This window comes from Ptychodera flava, chromosome 8, assembly GCF_041260155.1.
Source record: "Ptychodera flava strain L36383 chromosome 8, AS_Pfla_20210202, whole genome shotgun sequence".
Lineage (NCBI taxonomy): Eukaryota > Metazoa > Hemichordata > Enteropneusta > Ptychoderidae > Ptychodera > Ptychodera flava.
In genome coordinates this window covers 16328610-16351711 of record NC_091935.1, presented here as the reverse complement: position 1 = coordinate 16351711, position 23102 = coordinate 16328610, and the positions used below count along the sequence as shown (strand labels likewise).

Below are 23102 nucleotides of genomic sequence, written 5' to 3'. Positions count from 1 at the left end.
ACCACCCCCTTGCACTGAATGGTATGATCTGGCAGCTTCCGGGTTCTAAAACCTCCGGAGAGATAAACACGTGAACGCTAAATCGATGTTATATAGGGCTATGGGCCATGACCAGGCTTGACCTGAGTTGGATATATATTGGAATGGTGTTCAAATAGGCAAAATTTGGCCAACTATCTCCCCGGTCTGCCCTTCGGCAGTTCTCGGGCAGTAATTAGTTGGACCGTTTCTTGCGTGTACAGTCTCCATGTTCAGATCCAATCGCAGACAGGTCAGTCGATCCACTTCTCCCGCCCGGGAGACTGGTAGAGTTGAGTGAGAGCCTGCAATCTTTAGTTTCGTCATGTCGACTGTTCCAGATACCCTCACAAGAACGCGATCTTCATGGTCAGGCATTGGCTACGGTTGGCTTGTCGTCGTTGCCGCCTTCGTCACTTTCACTATCGCTGGGGGAATATTTTATTCATTTGGCGTGCTGTTCGTAGCATTTCTTGACGCATTCGAAGCCTCAAAGGCGGATACAGGTAATATTTTCACTTCAGAGCCCCTCGACAGTGGCAATAAGGGAGCCTTCAGTAATTACAGGGGGTGGGTCGGGGAATCCTATGCTCACCTGTACTGTAAAGTGTGACCCTCCCCAACCTTTTGTCTAAAATGTGACCCTCCCTATTGTCCGACATTGCAAAACTTGACCCTACCCCTCCCCCCTCACTTCAGTATTCTCCCCAGGAATAACTGAACCAGTATCAGCTAATTTACATAACAATTGAATTGTTATGTAAGTTAGGGACATAAATTACAGGGGAGGGCTGGCGTTTTGGGAGGGTCCCAATTTATCACACAAGCTTTTTTGATGGATCATACATTTGCTGGAGGGTCACCATATTGTGCACAACTAAAAGAAGGAAAGGTGTGGCTGATATAGTGCTTCACCCAAAGATATCAAGACATAATATATGGGAGTCTATCTGGCAAACTATATTGACAATATTGCCCCGCAAAATATTGGCCATATCCGTACATTTATATATGTTTGATACTATATGTAACGTACTTTGCCTGACGTGGGCAGTAAAATGTGCATGTGTGGTACAAGAAATTGGATTTTGAATTTCACTGACATGAAGGTGTTTAATATAAGATACCACTGCATCCTCATTGCTTATGAAGCTTGTCGATAATGTGTATGTATTTAAGAGAATCAATTTATTTCGGTCGGTGATTACCCAATGAGGAAATATCACATGGACAATTGAAGGTTTGGCTGTAAAAGTCAGCTTCTGTTAAAAGTGACCCCCCCCCCCAGATAGGTTTATAAAAAATAACCCTCCCCCTTATACAGTTTTCTAAAAAGTGACCCTCCCCCATTCCCCGGCCTACTCCCACCTGTAAATACTGAAGGCTTCCTTAGAAAGAGTGTATCAAATCCACATTGCCTGTTTTCTAAAATTTCACTGTGCCCGGGCACACCATAGACTTATATATATGCAGCCTCTTTTCTAAAATTCCACTCTGCACCAAGGACGTGTGTATATCTGAATGCATGGGTTTATGCGTCCAAGAACAGGTGACAGTTTGCCCGACGCCATGAGGCCAAATTATCCCCTGCTGGGAGGGCACATAAACCCATGTATTTAGGCAATAATATTTTTATTACATGCCTCTTCACACTTTACGCTATATGATAATTTAGTTACATGCAGGGCATTCTCAAACAGATTTTAACGAAAGTCAAAATAGCAGTGCATGCAAGGATATTTTACATCTAGCGCTAAGCATCTACTTTGACGTCGAAAACGTCTAAGGGCTTCACCGCTCCGGGTAACTATGGAAACCTGTGAGTACATTGTTCACACAGCCCATTAACTTCCCGGATGTTCCTATTCAAATCAATACACTAATTTGCACTCACACCAAGGCATGTAATAGATGGAGAAGAAGAAGGTAATGCCACACGTCAATTGTGCTCCTAGGCGGATAGAGCAGATAGAGCAGAATTTTAGAAAACAGGCAACCGGGATCAAATCTTTCAAACCGCAAGCGCTAGCAATGGTGGCTTTCATTGATGGAGAAATTTTATGCACTTAATACTCCCTGAGCACAATTACTTAGGGGAGAACCACTTGATTTATAGGGGGAATGGAGGATTTTAAGGGTGCATGGGCAGGCGGACAAAAAAATAATCCCCCAATAAAAATAATTGTCACGGGGTGTTTGAAATCCAGCAAAATTTGGAAATCGTTCTCTTATATCCTGGAGGCATGCTGCCAATGGCAATGCTATATGATTTTATTTTGACAGTATTAATTATGTAAGAATTTAACGCAACAAACAAATACATTGCACACAATGTTTTTGTTTTATGGCAGACCCTCCAGGCACAATAACACTTGCATGATCTATATTGAAATAGAGGGATTAATACTATAAATTGAATTAATTGCTCAAGATCTGTAAATGGCGAAAGTTTAAAAACATGTGACATGGTTCAACAAAGTTTGTATATATTTATTGTCCTCCAAATGCTGTAACATACTATATTTGGTTTATATACACTGACTGCATAGGCAAGAGATGTTTCTCCCAGCTCCTTGAAAAATTATGACAGCTTGATAGCAAATCAGAGCTGAGGAGTACAGATACAGCTCTTCCCCGACAGTGGTTCATCATTTCATATCGAACATCATCATCTTGAACACAGCAGTGGCGCCATCATTCTTCAAATGTACTCACTGAAATAGCAGAAACATGGTCCATGGAGAGTAAACTGCTATTTTTTGCTGCTTACAAAGAACACTACAAGTCATTTTTGGTGGAGCTACGAATAACTGCATGATCTCTAGGTGTCATAAGTATTAATTTACCTATTACAAAATTGATTATAGAGAAAAATACAGTTGAATTATTTTCATATCCATTTCAGGATTTTTGGAAAAAAGTTTATGCAGAACTTACATAACAAGAAAAAAAAATGCTGTGATACCCATTTCCCATTGCTGCCCTCCCCAATAATCAAATGGTTTTCCCTTTACCACACCCTTAATCTTTTTTACATGATTACCAGGCTTTATGAATATGCACATGATCTGCTCCACTTATACAAATGTAAACAAAAAACTGTCTGAGATGATTGTTTATATAAAGAATCATCAACATCTCGACTGTCAGGGGGGCCAAAGGTTTCCTAATGTAAACATTTGCCTCAAAGTTGCTGTTGTATGCCTGCATGCACATACAATGTCAGTGGAAAGGCAGTTCACCTTTGACACCTTCGAGGTCACAGGAGACCAGCAAAACCAACTTCAGGTGTAAGGATCTGAGGAGAAATATTTAGGGAACTTTTTATTAACAGTATGTATGTCAACAACATCAGCAAAAATTTCAACATCTGATAGAAGACAAACAAAGAAATTTACACACAAACAAACTGACAGATATGAAATATATGGCTCTGTACTTTGTAATGTGGAGCAACTATTCGACTTCAGTTTAATCAACAATGGTTATCACCATGCTTTAAAGAAATTATATTTTGGAGGTTGACCATTCCTTTATCCAGCATCATTACTGTAAAATTGCATAGTCAGCTGTTAACATTGATCGTACGTCACACATGGTTTTCCTGCAATAATATTGCAATGCAAGTATTTCTTGAAACAACGAGGCGGCTAGGCCTTTTGGATGGCATTTTGACCTTTACCTGACAAGTTCTGTCTTAGCCAGGAAAACAATATTATCAAAAATGTGCTACACGATCAATAAAGATGGGTATATAATTGCTTTGATAATCATCAACCTTTCACCATCATAGTTGAGCCCATTAGTCCATTGTTATCAATGGGTATTGTGGACCTGTCTACTTTGGTGAAGAGGGTACGTCTACAAAATGCTGTGTCTATCTAGTAAGTAAACTCAGTCCAATTTTATGTGCCCACAAACCTGCCAATATGGCTACTTTGATCATCAGTTACTTTGCATTAATATCCAAATAATTTGATCTTTTTTTCCAAAGCATTAATTGGATCCGTATTTGGTGGCATCGCAATCGTGGCCAGCCCCATCTCTATGGCTCTGTGTAACAGGTTCGGACATCGTAAAGTGGTGATGGTATGTGGACTCAGTAGTTCACTGTCCCTCATTCTGAGTTCACAGACAACCAACATATTGCAAATGACATTCACATATGGAGTCTGGGGAAGTGAGTACACTGACAGAATCATTTACAAATTTTTGTATGTGTTATAACATCGTTATTTCCTGCAAAATTACTTTTTTTCTCCAATGATAATCTGAATGACACATGTATAAGGTTATTCACAAAATACTGGTATTTTAATATGTCTGAGTACATCATACAGCGGAGGAGGCATCCAAATCGCGAAGAGTCAAGGGCAGTAGCAATACAAAGTGTACAAAGTACAAGGAAATAAATCCAGGGGGACTTAAAGATTTTGTCATGTCCGTGGGTCAGTGTATTAGTGCGTCTTTTCACACAAATTTTTCAGAGATGCCAGGGCAATATCTTTCAAACTTGGTAGAAACTTGGTACAAGGATTACCTCCCATGTCATACATATGCATGTCAATTTGTTTTGGAATACAATCCATATGGCCATGTAACAGCTAATGTGTTTCCTGGACATGTATCTGAAGTCTACAACCAATACAGGCAAGTTTTGACCATTATCATTCAAACTTAAGGATTACTCTCCATGCCGTACATATGTACATCAATTTTTAGCTCATATTTGGCATGTATATAAATACCAAAAAGAGCTTATATGGTGAGTCGGTGGCGTCTGTATGTATGTATGTATGTATGTATGTATGTATGTATGTATGTGCCGATGTATGTCCGTCACACGCAAAAGCTCCCAAACCACCGCAATATTTAGTGTACAGGTAGACCCAGGGGTCGGAGATGTGACGTTGTTCAAATGAACATGTCAGTGTCAAAAATATGCAAATGAGGTAAGAAAAAGGGGAAATCCTGCAAATGTGCAGGAGTGGTGGCATTAACTGAAACAGCCTACACATCTGAGTCAGAGGTTTATGACCTTTAACCTGTTTGTATGCAGTGTACCTATTATGTGTAGGAGTGGTGGCAGTGACTGAAACAGGCCACTTCACTGACCTTGAGTCATTTCCTGTAATTGTTCATGAACTGATACATATTGGCAGACCTGCTGAAACCAAGAGGGACTGTGTTGAAACATTCCTCTGCTATGCCTGTCCCTAAAGTTAATATCCAGTACCTAAAGTTTTAGACCTTATTTACTTTTGTCATTCTTGTTTTTCTGTTTAAATATATCTTGATGGATCAATGCAAACCAAATATGAGCACACTGTCCTTGACGGTATTTTTTTGGTGATACAATCTGATATAGGCGCACAACGGCCATTTTGTTTCAGTTACATTGAGAGATACAATTAATAGTCCTGTATTTCCCTTTGTGCCCTGTACTTTCAAGTCATGTTTTACTCTTAGACCTTTAAAACTGAGCTTCATACATTGCGATGGCGACAATTTAGAAAACAGACATTCCATGTGAGTTACATGTGTCTGTCCACTATAATACCGGTACATCTTTATCACAAACCAACACTCAGACTTCATATAACCACATTGCAACCATTGATCACACACCCATTTCCCAACTTTAGTTAACTAATGCCATCCATAAATCAGACATCAACTGCACATATGTTTTCTCCACCATTTTCTGGACATCTTGACCAATACCACTTCACCATCATTTCGGACAGTGGTATCAAAATTCATTAACAAAGTGGGGACTATGTCATTGGCAATGACTTGTTCAATACTGGATTTGATATTGCATATGACATTCTTTGTGTTAAAGAATTGGATTTCTTTTACACAAAGAATGTCATTGGACATATCTTCCCCAGACGTTTCCCATCCAACAGTTTTCAAATTTATTTTACGGATGCCTATAGGCCTGACTTTTTTGTTTTTGAGCAAATGATAATGGAAGTTGTACAAAACTTTCTAAGTTACTTAAAAAGTACCTGATTCATTTATTTCCATATTTGATTTTAAGCGCCATGGACTGGTTAGGTTCCAGAAAAAATATTTTCTGATTATAAATTTTCTTTTTCTCACTGTCACGGCCAATCTTACTCACAGAAGTCTTACTTTGATCAAGTCCAATGACAGGGTTGGAAACAGGATCGTAAGGAAATCTTGCTGTCAAATCAATATTTTCGAATGTGTTGCAATATTTTTTCTCTTATTCAATTGTACAGGCTTTTCAATTTGGGCTCTGCCTCTCCCTGCCATGGGAATTGTGGCAAAATATTTCCAGAAGGGAAGACTATCTATTGCCCTAGGAACCGCACTGTCTGGTACAGGATTTGGACAGTTTTCTTTGTCTTTTGGACTGCAAGTTCTGATAGACCATTACGGATGGCGTGGGACGCTTATCATACTGGCAGGAATCAGTCTCAACGTTTGTGTGGCTGGTGCCCTCATGAGACCATTAGAAGAAAGCCACGATCATGGGAAAAATACAGAAGACTGTCCAGATGAAAGTACCCAGGGAGGTCGTGAACTTGATGTCATCAAAGTCCAGGAAGAAACTTCCCTTATAGAAGAACCAAAGGAATTGGAAAATGATGATATTGTTCTGGAGAATTCCGGCGACGATGAACATTCTGTCTCCAACAGTCATGATTCCATTCCACAGAAAAGGACGTTTTCTTCATTGGGGAAAGACTGCTGTCGTTCTACTTTTCAGAAAGTAAAGGATATTTTGGCAGTGATGTATGATGTCTCTATACTTCGCAAGATTGCATTTATACTGATATTGGTGTCTGCGTTTGCACACGCTGCCAGTCACTATGCAGTCTTTACCCATGTGGTGAGTAAATATCTCAGTCGTGAAATATCAGTGTTTGCTGCCAAATTGTTACCTATGAAAACAAATAAATTGAATGTTTGATCATTATTATTTCAGTTTGTTTGAATTTGATCAAAATTTGGACCACAGATGTAGATCAGACATTAGACCTGTAGTCTTTAACCCTTAATTCCTGTCTTAAATCGGGAGGGGGTGTATTAATCAGTGCATGTAAAGGTCAACGGAGGTCAAAGTTCAAAGAATAGCGTGGTTAGGGTTGCCACACATCTCGACTATCTTTTACTTAATAATTGTTTATGATCACATTCATAGGGTGTCATTTCAAATAATATCTGTTTTGCTAAAACCTATAGGTGAAGAGAGCGAGAGATTTTGGTATTCCAAGCTTGAAAAGTTCAAGTCTACCAGCAGTGACGGGACTTACTCAGTGTCTCGGCAGAGCTTTCTGGGGTATTCTTGGAGAAAGATTCAAGAAGTTGCTTAAGCCTCACTTGCTCTACGGTTTCAGTATGGGAGTCTGTGGAGTCGCTTCCATTGTCAGTATCTACATAACAACATACCCAGGTTGGTGAAGTTCAAAGCAATGAAACTTCAGTTCCAAGAGATTTTGTTTCTGCAGATTGTAACACACTAAAATGAACAATGTAGCTTCTTTCATCTTCGTTTGTTTTTTGGAAAATTCATTTCATAATATTTTTCTTATGCTGCACTTCTTGTGGTGATTTTCTCTTCAGGTGTAAATGCTTTAAGCAACCATGCAAATTAGTGTGAACTACATGTATATGCAAGCCACTCTGATTAGCATTACATTACGGTCTAGATCTTCAGTACACACAGACATGCACACAGACAGTAATTCACAGACTCAAGATGCTGTTGATAGTATCATTAGTAAACACACAGACACACACATACAGCACTTCACAGAGATGCTGTAACGAGCATCTTTAATACACACAGCAACACACACATACATGTACAATACTTCATATCTTTAGTACACAGAAACACACACATGCAGTACTTCACAGAGATGCTGATCATATCTTTAACACACACAGAAATATACACATAGGGTACTTCAGAGAGATGCTCATGTAGATGGGGTCTTTAGTACACAGTGTGTACAAGTGGTATAATTTCATGCAGACTGAGAGATAGGGTTTTTTCCTTTTTGAAACCCTGGATTTTATAAAAATATGTTTACCTTTAACTTCTGCTTTGTTTTTAGGTCAATTGGCGTATATGATCATATTTGGCTTGGGTATTGCCTGTTACATTCCCATGGCTCCAGTTGTTATTCACAACTTTGTTGGAGCTGACAAATTTGACTGCGGTGTGTCCATGTTCCTTCAGGCTCAGGGCATAGGACACATAGTGTTGGCACCATTTGTAGGTAAATATGAGATACTTAATATACCGGTAGAGATTAGGGTAACATGTGAACGGATGTATCATCACTTTCTAAGTGCTCTCATCAGGTTCTGATGGTGTGCTCTTGTTGTTTGGCAGTTGTTTACAACATGAAATGGGCCACTTTTCACGTAATCTACCGAGAGAGCATTTTTTTACACTTGCTTTCTTCTACACTTCATGTTTAATACTGACATTCCTTTCTTTCTTGTGTTGGTGTACTTATTCATTGTCGCCTGTGTACCTCCTGTAGTGGAATCACACACGATGGCAAAGTTGCATAATTGTGCTCTAATGCTAATGCTGATAAAATTCAGGCTTCTGATATCAACATAGTCATTTGTAACCAAACTGTTCCTTTGTTCAAACACAAATTTAAAAATGTTGGTATTTCAAGTTGTTATCACTGTGTTCTATGTCACATGATATCAAAGCTAATCCTATGGTCAATGCGAGCCTGCTAGTCGGATATGCGAGTCAACACATGCACACATCTTAAACCGAATCCGTACAAAATGTAATGCCTACGGAACACGTACATGTAAGCCACTCCACGTTGCATTTTTGCTGAGGATGTAATCATATTAAGCCTCTCTACTTCCCCACATATGCATTACTACAACAGTACTCATCATGGACTGAGATACCATCGTGCTGAATAAAATCTAAGAGGAAATATAAAGTGATATTGCATTCTATTTTTTCCTGAAGTACCAGTGAATTTTAAGCTCAACGAATTCAGTGTATTTATCATCAAAATAGTGAAATCTCTGTGAAAATTAATGCCCCTTGATAACATTCTTTTGTCGATATAATATTTAATTTTTTGTTACTAAAATTTAATCATAGAGACATGAGACATTTATTCCAGTCATAGGTGCCATTGCTTTCATAAATAACAGAACTTGTTTTCAAAATTGTGCATACTTAACAAAAACAAGAGCCATGTCAAATGTTAGTGGTTGTGTACCTGCTGAGGGGAGTGTGGGGATTGGGATCTGCAGAAGCAATTCAGCGGGAAAAATTTTAAATATTTGAACCAAACTGTTTCAGGTAATTCCTCGAAGCATCAAACTTTCTGCAAACATTACAGAACAGTAGAAAATTCTTGCAATACTTGCCATAGTAACTGCCATACATGTAATTTATAGAACGACCACACTTGTATAAAATTTTGATGATAAAATCTTGTGTGAATTTTAACTGACATGCTGTGTATTAGAGCTGAATATTGTGTTCAAAGGGATCTCCTCTGACCTTTTGAATTTCTCTTCATTCTATTAGGCTGGCTGCGGGACAACCTTGGTGACTACGTCCTGGGTTTCTATGTTATTGCCGTCATATTAATCATTTCCTGTGTCTTGGCTCTGCTGTTGCCTGTAGTTGATAAGTGTCAAACCAAAAGGGAACAACAAAAGCTGGCAAATGCTACCAACACTGCTTTGTCGGAGACTCGGAGTCTTCGTAAGGATGAGAGAGACGACAGGGACAAAGATGAAGCTCTCCAAGACTGCTAACTTGTTAAGTTAGGGTTACCTTTTTGGTCAAGCCTAGCCCCTAGCGATGGATCAGGCATGATTAAGCAATATTCTATTGATTGTGACCTCTGTACAAAATATCACAGACCGGTCCAATGGGCACGAATTCTGTTGATAGCATACATTCACAAGGTACTATGACGTCACAACCAGGCCATGGATAAACATTGTCGTGACAGCAGTAAATCTTATTTTCATCACCTTGAACTTACTTGTTAGGCAAATTGTGCACCTTTCCTTCTGAGTACGATGTATTCAATTTAATCAATATAGGGCATGGAGTGTACACTGCAATCTCCATCACACTACAGACATACTGAATGCTGTGTGCACATGCTTGCTTGCCTGTCTGAAAACAACAGCTGGCCGCCAAGCTTCTTCTTTCTCTATCTATCTGTATAATGCATTTGACTGTTTGATGTCATCCTGAACATGACAGATCACTTCATGAGAAAATAGAAGAAAAGATCATTAAAAATCATAACAGTAAACACACAGACCTGCTTCAAACTCAGTATTTGATTGTAGATGGTCAACCTGAACGTAGCCCACCAATAAAATTACATTTCAGTCTGTGTTGGGATCTTTTAATTGTTCCAACTTAAATGAACATTGTTTGAAAACTTAACAATTATAATTGTAATATTCATATTGTCTGGTTCTTAAAAAGGTGAGCTTCATCAGTAACATTTATTTACAGTATTTGTTTAATGTCTCAAAGTATTTAAGTAAACTTTTTTGAAATTATGACTTTCAAAGCTATATACAGAGGTCTGGTTCTGTACAACAAAGGTACACGCAAAATTGGAAACATGTAAGACACCTTGAATACCGTATATTCATAATACTGCTCACTGCCTACACACTGGCCAATGTGTTTGTGAGCAAAATGGTAAAATTTTTGCAAACTGTATTTATACTTTCAGCCTCATCCGTCACTCTCTTTGCATAGAATGCCCCCGCATATAACAGACTGTCCATACTAGGTTGAAATCATGTCAATGAAATGTCAATTAAAGTCTGTCAAACGTATTTGTCTGATAAAAAAGGGCCATGTTACAGGTACGATATAACAGCATGAATAACAATTTCATAACAACTTATTTAACCCTTTCACCCCCAGTTCCCTGTGTACAGGTCCAACTTTACCATAGAAAACAATGGATTTGGGACAAACCATGTTGGTGAAAGGGTTAAGGTAGTATGTGCCTCGAAAGTGAAAGACTTAAACTTTTGCCAAAACTTTCTTAGGGAATCTTTCAATCATTCTTTCAAAATCAAGAATAAAAATCGGGGGTCACCATGCAAATTTTGGTACTAGAGAAACAAATGACCCAAGATTTACCGATATTTAAAATTCAAAATGGCCACCATCCCTGTGCTAGCTCTATGAAGAATATTAAATTTTGATTTTCGAAAAACTAAGCTAGTGAAAAGTTTCCTTTCACCAAGAGCTTTAAAAATGAACCCCAACAAGTGGTATATCAGAAAAGAATTGTAAAAGTTTGAGAGTCTGAATATCAGTCCCCGAGGCGCATTCTACCTTAATCAGCATGGCACAATCTGTAGGCTTCCATTTGACATTTTATAGTCAAAAGGACAGGAAGGATTTGTTGAACTATTGAGTCAATTTGAGGGTGATCAAGGTCAAGTGTACATGTAGTTGGGTTGCATCCAAAATTGCCACTAGAACCTTCATTGAATTGAATGAAGCTTGCAACAAAAATGGCAGAGTTGTAGCATTCCAAGCAAGTTCATTGGCTGGAATTCCTTTCACAATGAAACAAAGCACATTTTAGTGACACTTTCACAGGGTAACCAATATTTCAGTTTTCACCGCTGTACTTTAAAATATCAGCATGGATGGCATAACACGGTACTTAACCCTTTCACCACCATGGTTTGTCCCAAATCCATTGTTTTCTATGGTAAAGTTGGACCTGTACGCAGGGAACTGGGGGTGAAAGGGTTAAAGGGCCAGTAACTATAACTTTCGATGAGTTTTTCACCACTTTTGTGTGTGACGTCAACTTCAGTATCTTGTTCTGTTTCCCCAAAGCATGCTGAGACACAGTCTTCAGCTCCTCAACTAAGCCCGCTTTACTAGTGTGAATTACATTGTTGTTATTATTGACAAGAGTAATCTGGTCTGGACTGAAATTAAAAAGTAAACAATAACAAATGTATTTTACTCAAGAAGAAGCTGTGTTGACAATAAATACATGTAGGTGTTTTAAAACAGGCTTTGGGGAGAAGAAGAACTTGCAGTTTACATAAATGTACTGAAAAAAAAATTCAAAAGTTGCAGCTACTGGCCCTGCACAAATGTGATCACTGAATAAACATACATAACTGTCTCTTGATTAAAAAGAGGAAATGATTGCTTTGTAGCTCAGTGGACGGTGGGAATAAGGAATGCATTAACATATTGTCTGAATCAAGGCAAAAAAATCACCTGCATATCCTGTTGTATTGGTCCACTAACTTTAGCTTTGAAAATATGGCGTTGAAATCTAATTGTATTGAACTACCGGTCCATAGACAGTGTGGGGTCTATGGTTTGTCCTTCTCTATCAAGCCATGATTAAAGCCCAAGTATTGCTTTCAATAATGTGATAGGACCAATACACCATTGATGTCACAGTAGAAACAAAACGTTAGTCTCAAACTGAAGAAAGTCTGCAATTTTACAAACATTATTAAAAAAATCACTTTTTTTTTTAAAAATCATTTACACTTATTGTATTAAAATAAAACACACTCTGATATGTAAATTAGAGATCTTGGTCGTAGAATTGTAATTTTATATCTTGTAAATGAATCAGTCTGTATTTGACAAAATTGGTCCATCTTTACTTGGTACCCTTTGAGTTACCAGCTTTACGCTTTACCGTGGTCTTTTTCTCTGCAGGTACCTGTACATGGTTACAGCCTGGCCGCATCAATTTCTCCAATTTTTTCTGCAGTGTCAAAAAGCATGATGAACTTCATTATTTCTCATAAAAAATGTATTTATAATACTGGTATGAATATAAGAGAAAATTCTTGACTGGGTGGTTATTCTGAACGTAGGAGCATAAAGTACTTTTCTGGTGACAACCAAAACTTTCTGAAAGTCATGCAGAACTTTTAATTTTTATTTAAAAATTATAATATGGATGCATAAAGTTTGGTTGATTTCAAACTGTCTTTCTCATTTAAAATAAATGCAGACGTACAGCTAATGTTGCTCAACCATTCCACATGAAATCATTCGCCTTTCGAAATCACGAATACTAAAATCAGGGGTCACCCATGCAAACTTTGGTTCTAGAGAAACAAATTGGCCACAATTTACCATCACATAAAATTCCAAAATGGCACCTTTCCCTGTACGTTAACTCTACAAGGGAAAAATTAAATTTTCGATTTCCACAAAACCAAGACTATGAAAACTTGAATTACGCCATGAGCTTCAAAATGAACCCCCACAATTGGTAGATCAGAAAGGTTTTGTGAAAGTTTGCGAGTCTGAATATGTGTCTCCAAGGAGCAATTCTCTACATTCGGTGAAACATATAAACAGATTTACTTTGGACTTAACACCTGCAAGTACTTGCCAGGAAGGGGCTGTATGACTGTTGTACTTCATGTCTATGATGTAAAACAACAAGTACATGTATTTCCCTTGAAGGGCCATACCATTTACGTACTTAAGATACATTGCTTTACAAAATTGATGAAGCTTATAATGTGTGCTTATGTAAAATATTTGTAATTTTACATATCTTATAGCTCGGGGTCACGTCACACAATCTATGCTTACAGAATGAGTCAAAGAAAATTATCAATGTTTTCCAGGTCATTGAAAAGGCAAATGGAAACAATCCACAAATTTGTATCATATATATCGAGTGTACAAAACTACTTGCCAGGTAAAATGAGAATTAACTCCAGATATTTTGTGATATCATGTAAGTTTTCTTTTCACTGTTGAGAGGGTGTCATCTTTCAAAGTACATGACGATACAAGAGTGTGTTACTTTCATCACAGATGCTGTCATGTGTAAGATTTCTCTGATAAAACACAGCAGGTTTCAATACGGTGCCACAACTCAGTATGTGAGACGGACGCATTCTATGTACGATATAAATTATTAGCTTGGGTATCACACACTGATTAATTACAGTAAACCAGCATAGGGCAGCTCTTTCTAGACCGATAGCTGATCAGTTGATTACACTTTCTCTACAATGTAGCCGTTTTCAGTTGAAAGCTAAAACAAGAAAATATGAGTTTTTTAGTTAGTTTTAGCTGAGAAAACCTCTAAGCTGAAATTGTAAAAACAGTTAGACGGTAGATCAAGTGTAATCAACTGTTCATTTTTCAGTACACCCAGACAGAGCTGGCGCTTCATGCTGGTTTCCTGGAACTAATCAATGAGTCGCGGTCACTTTGAAATGTGTCCTGATACCAAAGCTTGTCGTTTGTTTTGTACATGCAATATGTCTATCCCACACACTGAGTTGTGGCACCGCATTGAATAAGAGTATCTGATTAAGTTGTTTCATTGAACACTGTCTGGATAACAGTATTAGAAGTTTTAAAGTAATGACTAGACAATCTTTCTTTTACTCCAAAGTATTTTGATTTCTATACTGTGTTTAAGCATTTTTCACATGGATGTGGGACTTATACATACACACAATATGGGAAAATAACAGCTTTTTCATTGAATTTCATATGTATTTTTCACCATTTTATGTCTACTCAAGTTACTATTTGTACAGAATAAATATCACCAGCCAATGGCAATCTTGTGAGTGCATTTTTTGTGTATAAATTCCTACCATCCCCATGCATCTTACACCCGTGGCCACTTTACTGTCGATTAAGTCCAGTTGAAGTAAACTGAAATTTTGTCTGTAAAGATAAACAGTGGCGGTCTGTGTGATAAATGTAAGGTTCACTATTGGCACCCTGCTGTCAGGATTGAGACACAACGTTCTATTAAAATGTCTCGCTCGCCAAATTTCAAATTGGTCACACCACTGCAAAGACACTAGCTGTCAGCCTGCACTCAGACAATTAGCCTAGACCCTATACATTGCTTTCGGCCTTCTCCACCCTCCGTCTAGCCGCGTGAGCAGTGATCAAGCTACAGTTGTAAAAACTGCTCATTTTAATGTGAACGTTTGCCAACAGAGAAAGTGACATCACTTAAGCATCCCTTTCAAAGTCAGTCACTCAAAATGATCCTCTCACATGACTTGGGCAGAGATACAGTGTCAACAAAACTAGCCAGAGAATGTGTGCCATAATTGGGCATAATGAATATTAATGAGCAGCACCCATTTAATCATAGGCCAATCATGAGAGGATCATTTTGAGTGATTGACTTTGAAAGGGACACCAGTGATGTCACGGTCTCTGTGGCGACCATTCACATTAAAATGAGCAGTTTTTACAACTGTAGCTTGATCACTGATCACACAGCTAAATGGAGTATGGACGAAGGCTGAAAGCAAAGAATAGGTTTTGGCTATTAAACAATGAAAATAATAATGACAGTCACAAATATCATCAGGGTAAACCATTCAGTAGTGATGTAGCAAGCTTGATTGTACAAAAAATCAAAGATTGTGGCAACAATTCGGCATCTGGTTAGGTACCATGAGGAGCTTACAAAGAAACAAGCAAGCGTTTTAAGATAGCGTGGAAGGGCAAGAAAAGTTTGGAAGAGATAATCAGGACAGGTTCCCTTAAACCGACATGAGGAGACCCTGTGCCAGGAAGCTCCTACACGGTAACAAAGAATATTTGAAAGGGCTGAAGATGCAAAGACTTGGGTGATGTTCGCCAGTGTTGTTGACATTCATTCACTACAATATTGAAGTCAGCACAAAATCTGTGATGCCCTCTAACACTGACTACATTTGAAACACATGAATTTTAGCGAACACTGAAATGCCAATGCTGTTGTCAACATCATTTATATATTTTATAATCACTGGAATTTCAGGCTAATCGTGTCCACGGGGTGCCAATAGTAAATCACCGATACATGGTATAGTGACCGTTATATCACCCTTCTGTTGACAGAATTTCTGCTTGCACCAGACAGGCTTAATCAATAGTAAAGTGGTCAGGGATGTAACACATGGGTAGACACCTGCATGTAATCCCCTATGGTGTGTGTATGTGTGTGTGTGTGCGTGTGCATGGTATTCCTCCCTTGTGTGAGGTCATCAAAGGTGCCAAGACAAGGCTCAGAGGGAGACAGTTATGTAGGGAAACACTTGTCTTCAGTGACATCTCACGAGTGAGGAATACTGGGAGATCATATCTTTATCAAATACACAGAGCCACTGACTTTTATTTAAAAAAAAAAATACTTTTCCATGTAATGTAATTTGGACTTTGGCAGATGTTCAATTCCAGCTGATTTGGGTGACGGATTTTAGATCATACAAGGAGAGGAATGAAACATAAGCACAAACCTTCCAGCCGAGGAGCTCTGCCATACGACCAGTGCCATCATCGCACGCACCAAGGTACGCCACGTCACGGTAGTTGTCCTCACAATCAAACATAAAACTAGCGGAAGCCGGCATTCCAAGAAGCGCACCAAGAGCATCAGTCTGGGGTTAAATCATGTACAAATTCTTGGTTAAATGGTACACTAGTACTGTAAAGTGAAATTAAATCATTAGTTTTAAATCATGTACAAATTCTTGGTTAAATGGTTCACTACTACTGTAAAGTGAAATTAAATTATTAGTTCATGAACTTGTGTTCCAAGAAAAAGTACTGGCATAGTGTACTCATTATACAAATTACTAGACTAGTAATTTGTATAATGAGTACATATACATTGCAGTCATATCAATACTGAAATTCATTTCCCTGTTCATTGTTCTACCATGAAGAGGTTAAACATTTCCTCTCCATTACACTACATGTATATTTCAGCGCAAAATCCTAGCAAAACATACAAATAAGTAATAATTTAATAGTAGCATAAAGAACAACATTTTCTTCTGAGACATAAATTTATAGGGACATAATGTAAGTCTGAGCAAATACTACAGCAGTAATACGTGCAAACCAAGGTAGACAAGTAGCAGCATGACGTACTTGCAAAGTGTGGTTTTGTTCTGTAGGTGAGAGGGAAGTCTACTACTATTTTGATTGAGGAAATTTAGCTACACTGACACTCAGTGCCGATGGCAAGCCAAATATCCAAATGCGATGGTACTGGTATTCCGGTATTTGGTGTGTTCATGAAAGCTGCATACACATAATACCATTAAAACTGTCATTGCTGTAGCTTGAAATGAAAAAGAAAGAAAAATGACATTTTTGAAGAACAAATGCGAACTTTCATTGAAGTTTTTTTGGTGTTGATGATGCCTGACAATATCACAGATTATTAAGATCCTAACTGTTGGTACTGGAAGTGTTTGTACTGTAATACTCACTGCTTCTGCCGCTCCAGGTTTGTCCCGGTTGATGAGAAGTCTTGGAGTTGATGCAGGAACTCTGAAATATGAGATGATAAAAAGTAAGAACCCTTTCCAATATTGTAAGTAACCGTTAAATGCAAAAGGAGGGAGGTCCGCCTACTCCAGGATTATTTCATGTAGAATATTGCAGCTAACAGACAGATTTTCCAACTCAAATTTTTACAATACCTTGCCAGCCTGATTTTTTAGAGCATATTTTTGTGAAGTTTTTATTCTTGTTTTCATGAAAATCGAAATTTTTTATTTTTCACATGAAGGCAACATATTAGGGAATATTTCACTAATGAATTATATCCTTGGTGATTATTGCTTTTTTTTCTTGATTATAAAATGGAAGAGCTTACAGTTTCCTTCAGGAAAATTTTTGCAAAGGTTTAATTCTTTTAATTTTGAGGAGTAAATTACCTAACCACATAAAGACTTCGTCTTGAAATGGATCCCTATGAATAATGACGTTTGAACACAGCTTCTGTCTTGGTCCACTGTTCTTGCAGTGGATGAATGTCATTTTTATTAATTTTTAAATAGTCAAATGGGACAACTTTAATGAATGTTTGATTAGCCGTATTTTTTCCAGATTCACACGAAAATTTTTCATATTTCTAACTATCCACAATGATGAAGATATTTGGCACCTGTATACTGGAAATGGTCACTTAACAATATGTAATTAAGTATGATATTTTAAGCAAAAATAAGCAATCGTTTCACAGGATTACCGTGTATTCTGTCAATGGCTAAGAATATCTAGGTCAAAGTATTAGTGTGATGAAATCATCACAATTTTGACATTGAGGCTGTTATTTTTAACTCTTGAAATATTGGCACTGGAAATAGCCCATTCAGCTACCTTGACACTGACCTGGCAACTCTTAATAAGAATTCTCATGGCCACGTACTGATTAAGTCCAATTTATGTGATAAGTTGAGGAATTAACAGACCCATACATTTTGAATCATATGCCACTGCGAAAATTTCAAAGCTTAAAACTGTAATTAATGTACACACCTGTTTACCAATGAAGCAAATGGTTGAACGGCTAAAGATGTACCCAACACAATCAGCAAGTCGCACTTTGGAAAATCCTGCCAATAAAATAATTGATGGCGATACATACCAGTATGTTAATTTTTCAACGACGTTCATTTGTTGATTCCCTAAGTATCCTGTATACATCCAACAATTCAACACAAAACAATAGCGGTGATTGATTCTAACCAGAAGCGGTGAACGTAGCGTAGAATTCATGATACATGAAAAGGAAATACACGTAAAAGATTTCTGTTCTCAGTAAATTGCACTTTTTTCTATTTTTTCTCAGGGAGATAGGGTTTCACCAAAAAATGACAAAAAGTAAGAACTGCACTGATTCACTGAGTGGAAGTTAAAGTTTTAGTTGTGAATTTCTATAATTCTCCTATATTATGAAAGTATAAACTAACGATCTAGATAAAAAGACTAGATGGTGAAAGAATGTATTTATTTTTATCTTGCCATCTGGTTTGCCTGTTACCATGCACAAGCCATATTAAAGAGACAAAGTCACCCATTTTTCATGAATTTTGTTTGATATTAGATACTACTTATATTGTTTGACATGTTGAAAGATACTGAACGAATGGGTGACCATGCATATATTCGACCCCAGTTTTAGACACAATACATGAAACCATCGCAAAAATGAATTAATGGTCATGACCATTAATTCATTTTCGCGCTGGTTTCATTTAATTTGTCTAATACCGGGGTCGAATGTGTGCATGGTCACCCATTCATTATCTTTCAACATGTCAAACAATATAAGTAGTATCTAATATCAAACAAAATTCATGAAAAATGGCCGACTTTGTCCCTTTTAACTTAAATTTTACCATTCAGTACCGTCATTTTGAAACATGTTGTTCAAATACCACAGGTCAACATCTGACCACTCAAATATGCATGAATCATGCAACATTGAGAAAATATCAACAGCGTCTTGGGAAAAAAGTTTGATACGTAGTACAAGACCCAGAATATTTTTCAGTCATAAGGAAGATTCATCACTTGCAATCATGTAGACTTGGCTAGGGAGTATGCATTTGAAAACCGGGTGGCCACACAGCCTGAAACAGTACTACTCACTTTGCTTCTTGTTATGTGAACTCCCTAAGATAGTGCAAATAACGATCACATGATTTTCAAGTTTGACTTCTGACCTAAAAACCATTTTGTCTTGAATTTTGTTCCCTCAATTTTTTTTAAATTCGATCCATTATCCAACTGGCAAATGCCCATGCATTATGTGACCTGCATACATTGGCATTGCAATAAAACGGTCTAAAATTGTTGAAAAAGGAAATGCCACTTTTTTTTATGATACTACCGTACTCTGGAGTAAAAGGGAGGCATATTACATGTATTCTGTGATGGTACATGGCACTGGTACAAACAAAGCAAGGTGTATGAACACATATAGAAATACATGTACATATTGTACATTTGTGCACTATAGTTTTGTTTGTACCGTACATGGTCCATTCAAATTCCACGTTTTACCCACTGATTAGTGCTACCAAGATGGCATGATGTACATCTATGTGACATGAAGGTGTTATTTTCACATGTACATGTAGAACAACATCAGTCCATAACATTTGTCTGAATTCAAATACAGAAGAGAATGAAAACAGACAAATTGTCTGAAACTACACCATGTGTATAGTATTTTTAATATGCGATACTGTTGCTATAGTGTAAGTTAAATGGCTTTGCCATGGTCTGGATACACACACAATATGCAGCCAATCACAGTAGAGTCCCTGAACTTGTCATCATGAGATGGAGATTGCAGAGGAAACAAGGATCCAGTTTCACAGGATCAGTGGACAACAAAGTGCAGCATCAATCTCATACTTGACAACAATACAGATGTTTAACTTACCTCCTCGGACATCTCAGCAAACCTCTTAGGTAACTGTTCACCAAACATTACGATACCTGTATAAAGTAACAAGTAGAAGTTCATCATTAAGTATAGATTTTTCCAAAAAAGACCACATTCCATCATACTTATGAAAAAAAGCCCACACCAGGTACAAAGCAGCTGCGTTATTTCATCCATTGTGAATTCCTACAAATGTTACGACTTTCACAGTTCCGGGGATTTCAGCAGAAATCTTTCAATACCCTATCTATCCCTTTTTTGTGTCATGTTGTATGCGGAGTCATCCCTGATGAAAAAGAAAGGTAAACCCTATTGTCTAAAATATTTACCATAAAAAAATATTCTTGTTATGCTGATTACGGTTGCGCATATGCGCATATTTACAGTATAAGGGTTTAAAGGAAACAATGTTTATGATTCAGATCCTAAAATTAATGAATATAATTTTGTCCACTCCATTAGTGTCTTTGCTGTGTCATACAGTGCTGGTTATACACAATAACTTAAAGGAATACCTGAATAAATGTTTCAGTGGCATATTTGCTTTCCATAAAATCTTTTAAGTTATGCAAATACAGAGAAATAACCATGTTTGTAATGGCGAGTTTGTAAACATCCTTCAGTGGCATTCATATTTGTCTGAGCATGATGGATGTAAATGCGTCAGTCACGACCACTTTGTACCATGTACCGTTTGCTCACTCAGCGGGTAGTTCCTGATAAACTTTACTGGGATTTATTATAGAATAGTTTGGCCCCTTGCTCTCTGCACTCAGTGTACATTCAGATGTGTGGGAACGTAACTTATTTTACTAAAATACTGTAAAATACCTGTTTACTTTAAAGGCTAATTTCATCGATGGCCACTGAAGCACAATTAACGCATGAGCCAAACCTTGCAAGAAAGAAGTTTGTCTACATCTTTCTTTTTAGCGCAAAAGCGACATTTCAATACTATTCTGAGTAGTTTTCACAGTCTGTTCAAAATGCCATTGCATCAGTGTTTTTTATTTCCGAAACAAACTGTGACTTGGTTGGACATGCACGTACATTTAAAAATCCGATATGGATAAATGCTAAGGACATGAGGAATTGGCAACGAGTGTGTGTGCATGCGTGCCCCAGCTATCAACTGACTGTCTGATTTCTGACAAGGTCATAGTCCAACCTGGCTGGTTGTAACTCACTGAGTGCCAAAGACTGTACAGACATAGGCTGTATCAGGATTAAATCATTTGACTAAAGAGGAAAGTACATGTACTCCCATTTAAAGGGCAGTTGTGACTTCTCCCTTCTACTTCCATGGTCTGAGGGCGCACTTCCTGATGACAAAATACAACACATCTGCCTAGATAGTTTTGAATTGTCTTGCAGGTAAGCATGGGCCAAGTGTCCAGCAGCCTTTGTAAATTTATCCCATATATCACCCATTTGAATATCAATTCTTCATAAACACTTAACATTTGCTTTACAGTATGGAGCAAGGTTGTGTCACCACATGTATTAGTCGTTTAAACTCTGTGGGGGTTTTCGCTGAAAAGATATTACTAACACACGGTGTCACAGCTGTAAGTTGACAACACCGAAGCAGGCCATAAATGCAGCTGATTTCTGCAATATGGCAGTTCTGTTACTAGCATGGAAAAAATGAGCAAATAAGCATCTGTTCAAAATTTTTGACAGAATTTTTTGCATTACTGGTGAAAGCTACAAGCCGGTTGCTTCTTGGCACTGACACGTTAATTAAATTAATTAAAGCATGGACATGACCTATCAAGGGATTCAAATATAATCTGGTGTGATAAACACCGCTCAAAGGTGGGCAATAAATTGATAAATTCTCTTGGTAGAAGCAAAATATGTGCTATTTCTATATTTAGTAGCAAAGCTACTATGCCGATCCATGGTACATGCTAACATGCCAATCAATGATAGCTAAAATACCGATCTATGGTATCTACCATGCCAATCCATGATAGCTATACCATGTCGGTCCATGGTAGCTACCATGCCAGTCCATGGTAGCTACCATGCTGATCAATGGTAGCTATACATGTTTGGTCCATGATAGCTATACCATGTCGGTCCATGGTAGCTACCATGCAGTCCATGGTAGCTACCATGTTGATCAATGGTAGCTATACCATGTCGGTCCATGATAGCTATACCATGTCGGTCCATGGTAGCTACCATGCTAGTCCATGGTAGCTACCATGCCAGTCCATGGTAGCTACCCTGCCGATCCATGGTATCTACCATGTCGATCCATGGTAGCGATACCATGTCAGTCCATGGTTGCTAACATGCAGATTCATGGTAGCTATACCATGCCAGTCCATGGTATCTATCATGCCAATTCATGGTAGCTATACCATGTCGGTCCATAGTAGCTATACCATGTCAGTCCATATGGTAGCAACCATGTTGATCCATGGTAGCTACTATGCCTATCCACTGTGTCATTGTAACTAGCTAGAAAGATTTCACTGACCTGGTTTGATGACAGCGTCACATTTTGTACACCTTGGTATCTTGTCAGCATTCACAATCTCTGATAAGTAGAAATAAATTTAAAGGAAATTATTTAAATCATCCCAAAAGATCCAGGGACTTCATTTTGGGTAATGTTTACATCTTTGATCTACCTGATCTACTGACACAATGGGCCATTTTTTGAAGAAAAGCTTTTGCAAGAGATGCCACATCAACAACAGATCTGTGTAAAAAACAGTGGACTGCTCAATGCACTACAGTAGTGGTGATATACCAGAATAGCATACTTGAGTTTCCATGTAGCACTTGATATTTATGATGACAATGGAGGCTGATGATATT

At 37.8% G+C, this 23102-nt stretch overlaps 2 protein-coding genes across 3 annotated transcripts in view; one reads left to right on the top strand and one right to left on the bottom strand.

Moving 5' to 3' along the window:
- The first annotated feature begins 25 nt into the window (after positions 1-25).
- Positions 26-12553, top strand: LOC139138655 (monocarboxylate transporter 13-like). 2 transcript variants are annotated; one of them, XM_070707137.1, is made up of 6 exons: positions 26-524; positions 4013-4198; positions 6270-6883; positions 7237-7447; positions 8115-8279; positions 9581-12553. In XM_070707137.1, exons 1-6 carry the CDS (start codon positions 344-346, stop codon positions 9811-9813), a joined length of 1590 nt encoding a protein of 529 aa, XP_070563238.1. In that variant the 5' UTR covers positions 26-343; the 3' UTR covers positions 9814-12553. The 2 variants fall into 2 exon arrangements, with proteins under 2 accessions (XP_070563238.1, XP_070563239.1); XM_070707138.1 differs by lacking the exon at positions 8115-8279 and having other exon boundaries at positions 37-524.
- LOC139138656 (NAD-dependent protein deacetylase sirtuin-2-like) overlaps positions 10395-23102 on the bottom strand; it is a 25122-nt gene continuing 12414 nt past the window's right edge. The window contains exons 8-13 of the mRNA XM_070707139.1: positions 22759-22818; positions 20265-20320; positions 18350-18426; positions 17296-17356; positions 16315-16455; positions 10395-12794 (exon numbers count right to left, since the gene is read on the bottom strand). Of these exons, the coding sequence (XP_070563240.1) occupies positions 12687-12794; positions 16315-16455; positions 17296-17356; positions 18350-18426; positions 20265-20320; positions 22759-22818 (503 nt within the window). The 3' untranslated portion in view covers positions 10395-12686. The remainder of the gene's footprint in view (positions 12795-16314; positions 16456-17295; positions 17357-18349; positions 18427-20264; positions 20321-22758; positions 22819-23102) is intronic.

What these genes read in the sequence shown, in the direction of transcription:
- LOC139138655 (XM_070707137.1), top strand. Translation starts at nt 344, where the DNA reads ATGTCGACTGTTCCAGATACCCTCACAAGAACGCGATCTTCATGGTCA. An exon ending in CACATATGGAGTCTGGGGAA is followed by an intron (nt 4,199 to 6,269) that starts GTGAGTACACTG and finishes TCAATTGTACAG; the next exon opens with GCTTTTCAATTTGGGCTCTG. An exon ending in CTACATAACAACATACCCAG is followed by an intron (nt 7,448 to 8,114) that starts GTTGGTGAAGTT and finishes CTTTGTTTTTAG; the next exon opens with GTCAATTGGCGTATATGATC.